This window comes from Paroedura picta, chromosome 3 (assembly GCF_049243985.1).
Source record: "Paroedura picta isolate Pp20150507F chromosome 3, Ppicta_v3.0, whole genome shotgun sequence".
Taxonomy (NCBI): Eukaryota; Metazoa; Chordata; class Lepidosauria; order Squamata; family Gekkonidae; genus Paroedura; species Paroedura picta.
The window spans coordinates 32,641,620-32,655,850 of NC_135371.1; the positions used below are offsets into that span (position 1 = coordinate 32,641,620).

A 14,231-nucleotide genomic window follows, 5' to 3' on the forward strand; every position below is an offset into this window, starting at 1 on the left:
CCTTTGCAAACCGTGCTGGATCACAGCTCTAAGTAGGGGCTGGGGTTGGATCAGCAGATCTAATTCAGGCAAGTTATAATCTAAATGCCAACTAAATGTAATACAGGAATAAAGATCGTAACTTGATTTAACTAGATTTTTAAACTCACAGCAATAAGATTACAAAATCATCAATGCAAATTTTTTCCTTTGGAAAGATGGGGAAAATTGCTATGTAATATTAATTCACAGACAAAAAAAAGTACTCACATTAGATATGTTTACAGTTTTATTTCAGAACGGTGTATGCTCTGCTAATTCCCTTCCCACTAGAAAATCCAAATTTTGCACTTCGGAAAACTGAGTTCTGTGATGTATATAAATGAAGCAAATTGGCATTGTCCATACATTTGTTCCTACGGCATCCTTAAAAGAGAACTTGTTTTTCTAGAAGTAGAAGTTGAGATTCATTACCCACTTCCAATTTCTGTGTTTACTGGGTTCGGTGATGAAATGCACACAGCCCTGACACCACTGCTATGTCACCTGCATACCTCATAGTGTATGAATTGTGTTTTTCTCTTAAAGTCAGTTTAGTGTCATTATGTCATCCATTGAGAGAAAGAGCCTACTTCCGGCACTTTGAAAAAATTATCTGAATGGCATGATATTTTCAAACAAATATATCTTTGCAGATTTTGCTTCGACTTAGCAAGCTTTGCGTCCAGGAGAGCATTGTGGTCAGGAAAAGCCGAAAGCAGCAGCAGAGATTACTCCGAAACATGGGAGCTCACACCGTGGTTTTAGAGCTCTTACAAATCCCATATGAGAAAGTAAGATTTGCATGCATCTGTTCCTTTAGTGCAGGGGTAGTCAACCTGTGGTCCTCCAGATGTTCATGAAGTACAATTCCCATGAGCCCCTACCGGCATTTGTAAAGTATCTTTAGAACTTCCTTCTTACAATATCAAGGAAGATGGTAAATATTCAGCTCTGTCTGGGTTTAGCAGCTGACCTGACCTCCCCAACAATGACTCCACCATTTTCACTGTGCCAGGAGGTGCTGCTACCAAGGTATGGTCTAACCCTACCAAGCCCAGAGCTACCACTGCTGAGATCTGGGTAATTGTAATTGTACTACATTTGACTAGTGTCGAGCTACCATAAGACAAAGACACCATATATTACTGGAGGTCCCATTTGGAGGGGAGCATTTGAATTGTGATAGGAGAGTGAAGGTAAAGAGGTTCTGCTCCATCAGCAAAAGGGATTTTTGCAGAGTCCCAGTTGTTGGCCACATGTAGCTTTCTGAAGCGTATTGGGACCTTCATTAATGAGTCTAAGAAAGACTTCATTAATGAGCATCTGAAACAGATGTAACTCTTCAGGGCCTTTATTATCATTTCAGAGGCTAGATGAAGTCATATCCTACTATTTAAAAACGTGTACTGGGTGAAGGGTTTGAGCAATATATTGTGTACTGTTTGAACATACACAAACTTCTAGGAAAAAGCTTATCATTATCAGTAAAAAATCAGGATTAATATTATAATGACACAGAGTGTAGGTTCAGTTTCAGCTTAAAACAGTTATCAACATCTCAGCACGTTGAAAAATCTCTTGTATTTTGACTATTAGTATCTGTTCAAAAGTGGATAGAAATACTGATATTTAGCCTTTTGCAGGATTATTTATACCAATTGACTAGCTTTTCCAGCCATTTGGTTTTAGCTCATTCTGAATTTTCTGTAATATTAACCCTTTGGGAATTTTTCTGTTGTAATTACAGGCTGAGGATACAAGGATGCAGGAGATCATGAAACTTGCCCACGAGTTTCTGCAAAACTTCTGTGCTGGCAACCAACAGAATCAGGCCTTGCTGCACAAGCATATAAATCTATTTCTTAACCCTGGGGTAAGAAATTATTTATTAATCATATTTTTAGAGAGTAGAGGACAGTGCTGTCTTTTTTAGTGTTTGCCTCTGGTTTTCAGGTGTTTTTTTTTCCTATTGGGAAGCCTGTAAAAGTTGGGAGGAATGAGATGAATTACAGTGTGCACGTGAGGCCTACAAAATTTGAGATCTGCTGCATACAGCACAGTATGCTAGCCATGTCTCGTTTATCTGTGTGCTACATTTCTTGTGCTTACTGATTGTCTAGAATCTCAAAAATGGAACGGAGAGGAGTACCTAAATGCCCTCTGGCTTCTGTTTGGTTTCATGAACCAGAAGCTGTATAGGTCTCTTGTAAACATTTATAGGATAAGAAAAAGTCCAAGAAGCTGAAATACGTATAGGAAAGCATCCCCAAAGGCCATTGGTAGAATTTTTGAAATTCAGGTTTCAAATTCAGGTTTCAATATCTTGCCAGGTTAGCATGCTAACCGATAATGTTATATTGTAATTGTTGCTGAGGGTTTTTAATGGATTTTATTGGGGGTTTTAAAATGTTGTAACCCGCCACGAGCCGTAAGGGAGTGGCGGGCAATAAATCGAAAGATAATAATAATAATAAAGATAATAATTTGCTTTTAAGGATTTTTGCTTTTAAGCATTTTTGTTGCTTTTACCATTGTAGTTCTGCAAGTATTTGGATTTTTCTGAAGTTCAGGCATTTTCATATGATGCTGACACTTGTCATGATTTGGATAATGATGATGATGATGATGATGATTTCTGTCCCTGTCAATAGATCTTGGAGGCAGTGACAATGCAGCATATCTTCATGAATAATTTCCAGCTTTGCAGTGAGATTAATGAGCGGGTGGTTCAGCACTTTGTGCACTGCATTGAAACCCATGGAAGGAATGTCCAGTACATAAAGTTTCTACAGACAATTGTCAAGGCGGAGGGGAAGTTCATTAAGAAGTGCCAGGATATGGTCATGGCTGAGGTGAGAAGACTGTACATTCCTAGAGTGTTTTGGGAATGAGAGAAACTTTATTGCCTGCTAAGTGCCAAGGAGAGCCTCTTGTGGCGCAGAGTGGTAAGGCAGCCATCTGAAAGCTCTGCCCATGAGGCTGGGAGTTCAATCCCAGCAGCCGGCTCAAGGTTGACTCAGCCTTCCATCCTTCCGAGGTCGGTAAAATGAGTACCCAGCTTGCTGGGGGTAAATGGTAATGACTGGGGAAGGCACTGGCAAACCACCCCGTATTGAGTCTGCCATGAAAACGCTAGAGGGCGTCACCCCAAGGGTCAGACATGAATCGGTGCTTGCACAGGGGATACCTTTACCTTTAAGTGCCAAGGTGTTGGCATTCTATATCTGTTTAGATCGGTTTGTGCTCATCCCTACTTTCATATAACTACCATTGTGAACTGTGTTGGCTTTGGAAATTTCAAGAGCTGATAATTGTCACAAGAATTGCTACTATATAGTTGACCTCAAAAAGAAACAGACAAGAGTTTCAAATCAGAACAGCATCAGTTGCTGAACTCTAAATTGATAACATACGAGTAACTCGCTCTTCTGGCCAGAAATATATATGGAAGTAAGAATGACATTCGAAATCATGGCTCAAAGCTTTACTTATCCACAAGATGTCCGAAGCAGTAACTCAGTGTTCAAGACAGTGTGGGAGAGAGGACATTAGTTTTGGTTGTAAGGGGGCCAAACTTTATTTCTGTGCTTTAGTCATGGAAATCCCTGGAGGCTTTGGGCAAATCACAGTAGCTTCACCTGCCATATTCATTGAGTGCATCAAGAGATGGGAATTACACAGTATGTTATGCACATAAAGAGTTTTGGAAATTACAGCAATCCATAGAAGGGTGATGTTGTGAAGGCGCTTGCATGCCAAATGACCAATCTAGTTTGAACAGACTTCTATTTTGAGGGAATCAAAGCACTCTTCTCTTGGCAGCTTGTCAACGCAGGAGAAGATGTCCTTGTGTTCTACAATGACAGAGCCTCTTTCCAGACACTTGTGCAGATGATGAGATCTGAGCGGGACAGGATGGATGAGAACAGTTCTCTGATGTATCACATCCACTTAGTGGAACTGTTGGCTGTCTGCACTGAGGGCAAAAACGTCTACACAGAAATCAAGTGTAATTCTCTCCTCCCTTTGGATGATATTGTTCGAGTTGTAACCCATGAAGACTGTATACCTGAGGTAAGAGTCCATACTTTGTTAGTGCTGCTCAGTCAGGCCTGTCCATGCTGCTGGAGGTTGTGCAAGATTAAGAACAAGGCGAATAAGCAAGAAGGAAGTTTTTCTTGAGGTTTGCTACAGGACAGGTAGAGATTCCTTCCTGTGTGTGTATGGGCATGCACAGTATGGGCATGCGTGTTTATGACTTCGACAAACTGGCCGATAACCATAATTAATGGCGTACCAAAGATGGGGTCATTGGAACACTGCAGGTTCATCAGTTACTTAAAAGGAAGCACCTGATCATCATGACAGTAACAAATCTTAGGGTAACTTTTAATGAGAAGATAGAGGCGTTATCTGCTTGAAATCTTGATGTTAAAGTGGAAAATCAGTTATAACTTAGCGGAATTCCTTGGAGTAGCTCACAGCTGGCATTCACATTTGATTTGGGGCTAGTACAGACACAATAATATCCACAGTTGTGGATAAAGAACTCCATGCCTGCAGCCAGTTCTTCCCTCCCCTTAACCACAGCTAAGCAGTTTGCACCGTGGTAAACCCCACAGTTTGCTAATCAGAGATCCTCTTATGCCCCCCCACAGGGCTCTTAGCTCTGTGGGTGCTAATCTATTGGAGGTCCCTGGCCCTAAGGAAGTATGCCTGGCCTCAACCAGGGCCAGGGCTTTTTCCGTCCTGGTTCTGACCTGGTAGAATGAGCTCTTGGGAGAACTGAGGGCCCTGATGGAGAGGTCACAGTTTCGCAGGGCCTGTAAAATGGAGTGCTTCCACCAGGTCTATGGTTGAGGTCAGGGCTAAGATCAATATGGCTCTTCCTCGGGCTAGGCGTTACATCGGTACACTCCACCCCTAGGTTGATCTGCTCGGGGGCTAGGGGCAATTTGACCACAATCTTGTGGATTTTCTTGGGTGTTTTATGGGATTTTATGGGGGGGTTATATCTGTAAGCTGCCACGAGTCCCTCGAGAGTGGCAGAATAAAGTCTAAGAATAAATAAATAAATAGGGTTTAGAACCCTTAAAGCGATTATCATATTGAGGTAAATTCTGGTTTGTCTTAACTATGGTTAACTTTGGAGCCTTTTTAAAATAGATCAGAAAGAAGCTGCAACAAAAAAATGCACTTTTCTGAAACTGGCTCGTTAAATTATCATGATTAGTATGGAAGCCAACATTATATCTGCGTAAAAATCTGTTACAGCAAGAATATAATTTCAGAACATAAAACTGGTCTTCCTTTTGTGGAGACTGCAGTGTAAACCAAAGAGCCCCTTTGGTTGCAGGCTAACTTCAAAACATTGTGACTCCTGTATTCTGTAATTGTGAAGCAGGATCACAGGATGCCTGTCTGTTGACTGACTTAGAATGTGAAATGGTTAACATGAATTAATGGCCACAATAATGACTTATTATTGTCCATTATTAAATGTTGCATTTTGCTGTTTTCTTTCCAAAAGTGTTTAGCTAACCTAAGTGACAGTTTATGCATAAATGCTGGTTATTTTTTACTATTGTGCTGAATCATAGCAGTGCTCCTTGAACTTCTCCCATTTGCACTGTCAATTAGATACATGCTAAATGCAGACATTCATCCAATTCACTATGAATTTATGTCACCAAAAGATAGCAATTCAGTTTACTGAAGGTGAAATGAAATAGCCAGCTTCGTGGCTGTAAATGTTTATCTCACCTGCTTTAGCAAAACTTAGAGGGTTATGTTTTGGTTTTTCCACCTACAGGTTAAAATTGCCTATATCAACTTCCTGAATCATTGCTACGTAGACACAGAAGTTGAGATGAAAGAGATTTACACAAGCAATCATATGTGGAAGCTCTTTGAAAACTTCCTTGTTGACATTTGTAGGGTAAGAGTATTCTCTGAACAATATGTAAAGCCTAAAAACCACAATGCACATGAACAACTAACTGTTTTTCAGAGGTCATAAAATCATGAAGACCAGAATAATTTGTACTTATTATATGTGCATGTTTAGCCTCCATTTGCTATAGAGATAGTGTGCTGTATGCCGTATTTGTTCCACGTAATATATTTCTGGTAAGACCTTGAAGGAGGAGTGTGTCTCATGGCTTAAGTGCCACTCAGAACTTAACAGCCACTCAGGGCGGCTGTCTCACCCCTGAGTGCCTCCTCCTCCAACCGGCTTGGCTATCTGTCTAGCAGCCAGCCAATTGCCTTCTGTTCGCCCACCCCCTCTTCCTGCTACTTCCCTTCAATAATCAGGGGCTACAGATCCCTGCTGCGTGAGAGCTCCCCTGCTGGTGAGTTCCCTGCCCAGGGCCCCCAGCCTGTAGCCTTTCCAGGTCCTGGGGAGAGGGAGAGACCATCCACAGAGTTCTTCCACCCCCACCCCCCAATCTAGAGCCTGCTGTATTCCTGAATGTACCATTAAATCAAACTATATGCCATATAGTTTGATTTAATGGTACTATATGTAGCCAGTTCTAATATTCTGAAGAACGTTCTTGACATGGCTAGAGAATTCCTGGCACCTGATGACATGGCTACACCTTTCCTGCCACCTGATGTCTCTTCCTAAGCTGAAATTACTATATTTGCCAGTTCACAGAATTCAAAAGCTTCCATACTATTTCATGACATTTTGTTTGGTTTTAATTACATGGGAGGGGAGAATGTCTTTGGGTCTGAATCTTGCTATATTCATTGCAGGGAGACAGTTGTAGTAGCAATAGTGCATTAGAGATACACTTAATTCAGAGGAGAGTCTTTAAGGCTTTACTTAACATGTTTTCCCCTATTGTAGCCTCTGTCTGAGTTTGTTCTTAGTTTTATCCAACTTAATATATCAACCTTTTGAGCATATGGCTAATGCTGAGTTGTTTATTTCGTATACAGACGACATCATGTAGAGGAAGCTCAAAAATCTACCAGCAACCACAGGCTGTCCAGGGACAGATTTCTAGTGCAGAATTGATCCCAGTTTTGGTGATTTCCCCTATTTCGAGGCAAATCTGGCCAAAAATCAAGCCAGACCCTGGACAGCCTCAGGATGCAGACAATGTCATGCGGAGGAAGCTCTAAAACCCACCAGCAAGTAGAGGCTGTTCAGGGGCAGATTCCTCATGTGGAATCGGTCCCAGTGTAGAGTTCTTTCCTCAGGTAGTATCATATTTTCATGGGAACCAGGGCATCAATCTCCCAGTGTTCTTTCCTTCACCAACATCCCCATCAGAACATGCATTTCACACACTCACTGTGAGGATGGTGCTCCTCTTTTATTTGCAAAGAAAACAAGAGTTTAGGAGGGATAAAAAATATTTGTCTGTTTTAACAAGCCCAGTAAGAGTAAGGCTGCATTTGCACAGTCATTGTCTAGATAGTAGTCTCCATGAGGGAGTAATGCACGTCCCACCTCTGTCACATAACCCTTTGGGCAGGAAAAGGGATCTCTGTAGACAGAGGGGAGGGAGAGCTCTCCTAAGATCTAAAACATCTGGAAAGAAGCTGGGAAGCTCTTCTCTGCAATTGGCCTGCAGCTGTGCATGTGTGCCTGCACAGGAGATAATTCAATAAACAGCAGTTACCTGTAACCCTTTTTTGCCTTGCAGTGGTCACTGACTGCATTCATTTCTTAAAGATACAAACCCTGCTTTTATAATTTGTAACACTGTAACCCATAATAGAGCTTTGTATTTTTAAAGAGTTTTCTGCAAGCCTGTGGCTTTTTCATGTCTGTAGAAGGATTCCAGCCTCTGGATTTAAATATCATGTTGGCAATTAGATATATTGACCAGGGGGGGGGGCTTGCAAGGGCTTATGTGCGCATTAATTTCCCTTCCCTCAATATTTCCCTTTTCTGCTTCCTTAGCAACTCCTTTAGCCCCTCCCTTTCAAGGGTGGAAATATTGTCATTACCTAGCAACAGCCATTGAGGACATCAGTTTCTTAAAGCTGCATATGCTTCATTTATCACAGGGGGCTTCACTCTCCGAGCTTTGTTGTTGTCAGAATTCAGATTTTTCTGGAAATGTAGGGCTTTTTTCAGATTTGTAGAAAGATCTTTGAATGACATAATCTCAGATGATGCAATGTTGAGAGATAGTTCAAATAATTTGCATTTGTCACGGAATTATGATTCTTGTGTAATTTTTTTAAATTGTTTTTCAGGCTTGCAACAACACTAGTGACAGGAAGCATGCGGACTTCATATTAGAGAAGTATGTGACGGAAATAGTGATGAGTATTGTCACAACTTTCTTCAGTTCTCCATTTTCAGATCAGAGCACCACTCTGCAGGTAAGAGCCTGGGGTAGCAGGAAAAGTACTCCCACAAATACATCCTACTTGAAAATTTGCTTCACCAGTGAGCCAGAAGCATATCAGAGCATGGAAAAATTGGGTTTGCACATGGCAGTGCCTTTGTGTAATGCCTCTCAGTGGCAGCTTTCTTCACTGGTTAGTGGTAGAGATAAAATAAAACAGCCATTCTGTGATACACTGTAGAGCCTCCTATGAAATTGGTGGAGCTATTCATAGGGAACAAGAGCCATTGTGCCTGTGAAGACTTTTTTCTGCCTTCCTTCTTTGGCCCATTAATGCTAAAGCAAGAAGAAGACTCATGTGGCACATTTCTCCCCTGCTCATGCAGATTCCATGGGTATATCCTGTGACTTCTCTAGTCCACATTGTAGAGGGTGGGGAAAGCCGTAATGAGCTAAACAACAGTGGAGGGTGCAATGTGTGTCTGAGAGGGAGAAATCTGCCTTGGACCGTTTATGCACTGGAGGTTTCATGCCAGGCTGCAGGCTGGAGTTTTAGTCGTGGCAGGTTGCCCCACCTCTTCCTGCACTCACATGGGGGAGCATTTGGCCTGGTGCATCTCATCCGCCCCCGATCTGTGCTCTTGCACGGGAGATGGGGCAATGAAGTCCTCAGTGCATAAACGGTCTTGTTAGGCATCTTACTACTGTTTAGATGAGCTGTGAGGAATTAACCTTAGGAAAGAAAGAAGCCTCTAACCCCCCCCCCCCCAAGTATAATTATGCACACGATTGATTTTCTCCTTTTTTCCTTGCAGGGAGCCTTAACAGGCAAACCTCAGTCCCTGCCACCATAACAGTTAATGGCTGGATTCAGTGACATTGTAATAGCAAAGGACATTTTCCAAGCCTCTTTCTCATTAGTGCTCTAAAGAGTTTTTTCTCATAATGCCCTGTAGGATGGGACCATTTTCTTCTTCTTTCCTGCCCTCAAAACCCGAATTCTCCGCATTAAAACATGGCTGTAGAAATCTAATTCAGTCTAAACAAATGTTTATGGAGGAAAATTGAAATTTTTCCTACATGCTGTGCAAGGCTAAAAACTGGCAGTAAGGCTGCATTTTCATACAGTGAACATGCAGAGTGGTTTTGTGCTGATGTTCAGCTATGCCATATAGTCAACTGTTCACTTTTACTGGACCATCCAAAGGTATACAAATGCTTGGGGTCCTTGTTCTGCTGGTGTCTGCCCATTTTCTGCTCCCAAGCAGCTGTTCTTCCCTTTCCCCTTTCAGTTAAAGGTGAGAGAGCTCCACCTTCTTCACTGTGGCTCTAAATTTCACTCCCTCATTTCTTTTCATACACATGTTCATGTGCTTTATTTGCCACATATCTTTAAGGCTACTTTGGCTCGAGGCACTTACTGTGCATTCATGTGTAGGGGACTAACTGAAATATAAGCGTGTATTTTGCCCTTGATACTGAAATATAAGTGTGTATTTTGCCCTTGATAGTATATATATTGTTTCTCAACGTGAAATAAAATAGATCTTAAGCTCTGTATATCAGGGAAGGTTGAATGTCCAACTCTTTTTCTATTCTGGGAAGACTTTCTATTGCAAAGGAGCTTGCAACCATTTAAAATGTCAGCTAATCTTCTGGCAGATGGGGTTTCCCCCCAAACCACTACCTCTTACAGGTGGAACGGTGGTTCCTGTAGAGCAGGACTGCAGAATGAAAAACAGGTTGGCCTAATTCCATGAGAATTTTAAGTTCCTTGCGAACAGTTTGTGGATGTCGTAGAGCCATTTCTAAAACCTTGATCAGTATAGTTAGGGCCTGGAGCTCCTTAATTGGCTCCTCAAGTCCACGAATTGAAGCCAGTCTTGTGGAGAGCGCTTATTGGGAACTGTTACCTCTATATCTGTTTCAGAACTATGCCCATGAATACTCCCCCAAGGAAATCTAGGATTATCTTCAGAAATAACATTTTGGAAATGAAATGACCTGAGAAGCGGTAGACAATGAAAGCTTTCATATTCTCTCTTCAGTCTCAAGAAAGATAACTATCATATTTCAAAACAACTTTTTCTTTTCTCCTGTCCCTTTACTTCATGTATCAGCGAGCAGTGCTTACCAGTCAAGAAGAGGTATTTTCAAGTAGCTCCTTAGACCCACTATGGATTTTGTGCTAGTGTCCCAAGCTTCCATTAGTCAGTCGCAACACATGGTGTAGACTAGGATAAAATATGTTAATAACTTTCACTATTGATAGGTATCACTGCCTGGAAAAATTTAATATGTATATATATATATAATATATAAAAAATAAACAGTGTTTTGTGGTTTTGGAATGTTTGTAGCATAAGAGATTTAACATAACAGATCTCTTGTTTTCTCATGGTATTTGCCCTATCCATAGTGGAAAACATCATAGGAAAACATAGGGTTAATTTCAACTCTTGTTTTATGTTGGTCTGTGTTGGATGCTGCAGATGTAAAAATCTAGAGGCATTTAATACATATAAGTAGTTTCAAATCTTCCTTGAGTATGTGTCAATTAAGAATGCATAATTAAAAATGGTTTTTAATTGTGTGATAAGTGATAACTTGCCAATGATTTTCTGTCCTCCTCAACCCTTTGCATTTTAGTAACATTAGGGAGCCATCTGCTGGCTGGTGTTTTGTCTTTCACCCTATCAGCTGTTCCTAAAAACTTGTTTACGGATAGAAGTCATCTTCCCCACCCGTTCAGTTTAGAAACTCGTTCTTGAGGACGTTTAAGATGAAGCTGATTGTGTGATTTCATTTCCATCTTGGGATGTTTTATGGTGTAAACGTATCCTGAAGCTGAAGACAATATTGCTACCAAAAAATGACTTTAGGCCCTTCAGCAAATGAACTGATACATTTGGAGCAACCAGTAAAGCAACAGACCTTTTACTATAGGATGAAGCTTTCTGATCATTTGACTCACTCTGTGGACCTGTATTTGTGGGCTTTTTAGACTCGTCAGCCTGTATTTGTGCAACTCCTCCAAGGGGTGTTCAGAGTATACCACTGCAACTGGTTAATGCCCAGCCAGAAAGCATCGGTGGAAAGCTGCATCAGAGTACTTTCAGATGTAGGTAAGAAAACAAAGTGTATGAATTTTAGATCTATCCTCAAGCTCTTTCTGCCTGTTACAGATTTCTAGTTTCAGGTAATTCCTTGATGTAACATGCTTGCCCGATTTACGTAGGGGGAAATGAGTCTGAACCGTCCACCACTAAACTGGTTTGAAGTGATGTATAACTGGGGTTGTCAGGCTGGACGAGAGGGCTGGGGTGGACAGGGACATGGGAGGCATATGACGACAACATCATCACTACATCACTTCCCCATGCAACCTGGAAGTGACGCACCGGCATAGATATTGTGGTGGCATTTTAAAAAAATGTCCTCCTGCCACTATTCTGAGCAGCAGCTGCCAGTAGCAACCATTGGCAGGAGACCTCCTGCCATAGAGCCTGGCAACCATAAGTATAACTGATGGCCCATTCATTTGTGAGGTAAAGCAACAAAGTTAGCTTTAAGTAAGCGTTGAAATGGGTGCAGGACACGGAAAATCATGGAACCATCTTGATAAAGCTAAGCTGTTCTGGGTCTGTCAGCACCTGTCATACATTCTGTAACTGTGGGGAAAAGCCAAATGTAAATTTAGTGAATAAACAGGTATGTTTAGCATTTCAATTTCCCCCCCATGCCATTTTAACAGTGGGTGAGCCTTTTCTATTAGGCATTTTTGTATCTTTGCATAGATTGCTAGTAGTAGCATGTGTCAAGAGCTTTCTACAGATGTCTTGGCCTTTCTGACTGCTGAGCATAGACAGCATTGCAGTCTGTATGTCAATTTGAACCAGTGTTCTGGGTGTTTGTGTTAAAATATCTTTTTTTGTAAGTGCCGTGTGAATGTACAAGTCCTTGTAAAGACAACCAGTTGCTTAAAGCTCTCATCCAGAGTTTGTTTCTCCTTGGATTATGAATGTGAAATGATCTGAAAGAACATTAAAGGTAAAGGTAAAGGTATCCCCTGTGCAAGCACCGAGTCATGTCTGACCCTTGGGGTGACGCCCTCTAGCGTTTTCATGGCAGACTCAATACGGGGTGGTTTGCCAGTGCCTTCCCCAGTCATTACTGTAATGTAAGAACATTACAGCCACATTAAATTCCCTCCATCAAAAACCACATCTATTGTCAGTATAAGTATAGTTGCCTTGTACATTATGGATATATGAACAGTTCTTAACAGTTCACCATGTTCTCCACTGGAAATTAGGAGCCCGGACACCCAAAAGGGGCACTTGTGCTTTTCTCTATACGTTGAGTTGCTGAGTTCTATCCATGAGGATGTGTAGTTCTCAACTGTAATGGAAATGCTCTAAGACAGTGGTCCCCAACCCGCGGGCCGCGGCCCAGTGCCGGGCTGCGAAGGCCTTGGCGCTGGGCCGCGGGTCCCTCTCCCCGCCCCCCCAAAGTAAAAAACTTCCCAGGCCGCAAGCTTGCGGCCCAGGAAGCTTCTTACTGCGGGAGGGGGGGAGAGGGAATCAGGGCCGTGCCCGCGCATTGCGCCACGCCGCACATGCACAGCATGCGCGGGCGGGCAGTTGCCCTGCCAGTCCCCAGCCTCAAAAAGGTTGGGGACCACTGCTCTAAGTGATGACTACTAAACACAAGTTATGGAACATTTCAATAATTTTATTTATTTATATTTATATACCACCCTCCCATTTGGCTCAGGGCGGTTCACATTAGGAACTTTCATATTGCAATGCAATACAAAGAAATCTTGACTTGGATATGTAAGTGTCGGGTGAATGTAGGAACGATAGGAACTTTTATTGGATAACACAGTTCATAATTTAATAACTTTGTGGTTGGTGGTTGTTCACTTGTCCTGGACAAAAGCCTGGTGGAAGAGCTCCTTTTTGTAGGCCCTGCAGGGCCCTTATGTCCTCTGGGAGCTTATTCCTCCAGGTGGGGGCCAAGACCAAGAAAGCCCTGGCTCTGATCAATGACAAACAAACTTCCCTAGGGCCAGGGATCACCAGTTTGTTTGTGTTGGTGGAGCGGAGTTAAAGGAGACAAACAAGTAGAAGGGATCTTAGCAGCTGGAAAAGGCTGGGACTGCTGAGATAATTTGCAAACTGTGTGTGTGTTTAAATGCATCCCTAATCATACTTTAATGTTACACCAAAAAAGGGGGGTGTACCTCATGTTGTATTTACTTTTGGTTCCCTGTCTGCATGATGTTGATCTTCTGAACCAGACAGTTCAACTCTTTGGAAGTAGTGGACCTTTATGAAGCCCTTTTTTGTACCAATTTAAAAGATATACATATTATTTATTTGGCTTATATACCACCTTTTCCAAGAAATGGGCTCTGGGTCCATTCTCCTGGTGAACAGGAGAGGAGAAAAATGTGTATAACTCATAAGTGCTGAGAGGGTAACTGCACATTCCTAAGCAGAGGAATTGTGTCTCAGTGGGACAGCGTCTGCTTTTCGTTGCAGAAGGTCCCTAGTTTAATCCTCAGCATCTCCAGGTGAAGTGAAAGACCTCTGCCTTATAGGCCCTGGAGAGTTGCTGCCATTCTCTAGGGTAGTGGTCCCCAACTTTTTCAGGCCGGGGACTGGGGGGGGAGAGGGAGAGCAGCGCTCAACGGCAGGCACAAACGCACAGGCGCAGAGCTGCCGCACCTGCTTCCCTGTTTGCGCCCGAGCTTCCCTCCCGCAGTGCAGCACTCAGCGGCGGGCTCAAACTCCCGCCCTGCGCATTTGCGCCTGCACCTCCCCCCCGCAGCACAGCTAGGCTTGAGCGATTCGGCCTCCGGCACCCGCGCCTCCATTCCCCCTGCCG

The 14,231-nt window shown here is 42.5% G+C and overlaps 1 protein-coding gene across 8 annotated transcripts in view; it reads left to right on the forward strand.

Moving 5' to 3' along the window:
- Positions 1-14,231, forward strand: part of ITPR1 (inositol 1,4,5-trisphosphate receptor type 1) — a 264,215-nt gene that overhangs the window by 142,740 nt on the left and 107,244 nt on the right. For all 8 annotated transcript variants that reach the window (XM_077325238.1, XM_077325242.1, XM_077325240.1 and 5 more), the window contains 7 exons: positions 675-812; positions 1,769-1,894; positions 2,673-2,873; positions 3,844-4,095; positions 5,834-5,959; positions 8,242-8,370; positions 11,341-11,461. In XM_077325238.1, coding sequence (XP_077181353.1) covers positions 675-812; positions 1,769-1,894; positions 2,673-2,873; positions 3,844-4,095; positions 5,834-5,959; positions 8,242-8,370; positions 11,341-11,461 — 1,093 coding nt within the window. The remainder of the gene's footprint in view (positions 1-674; positions 813-1,768; positions 1,895-2,672; positions 2,874-3,843; positions 4,096-5,833; positions 5,960-8,241; positions 8,371-11,340; positions 11,462-14,231) is intronic.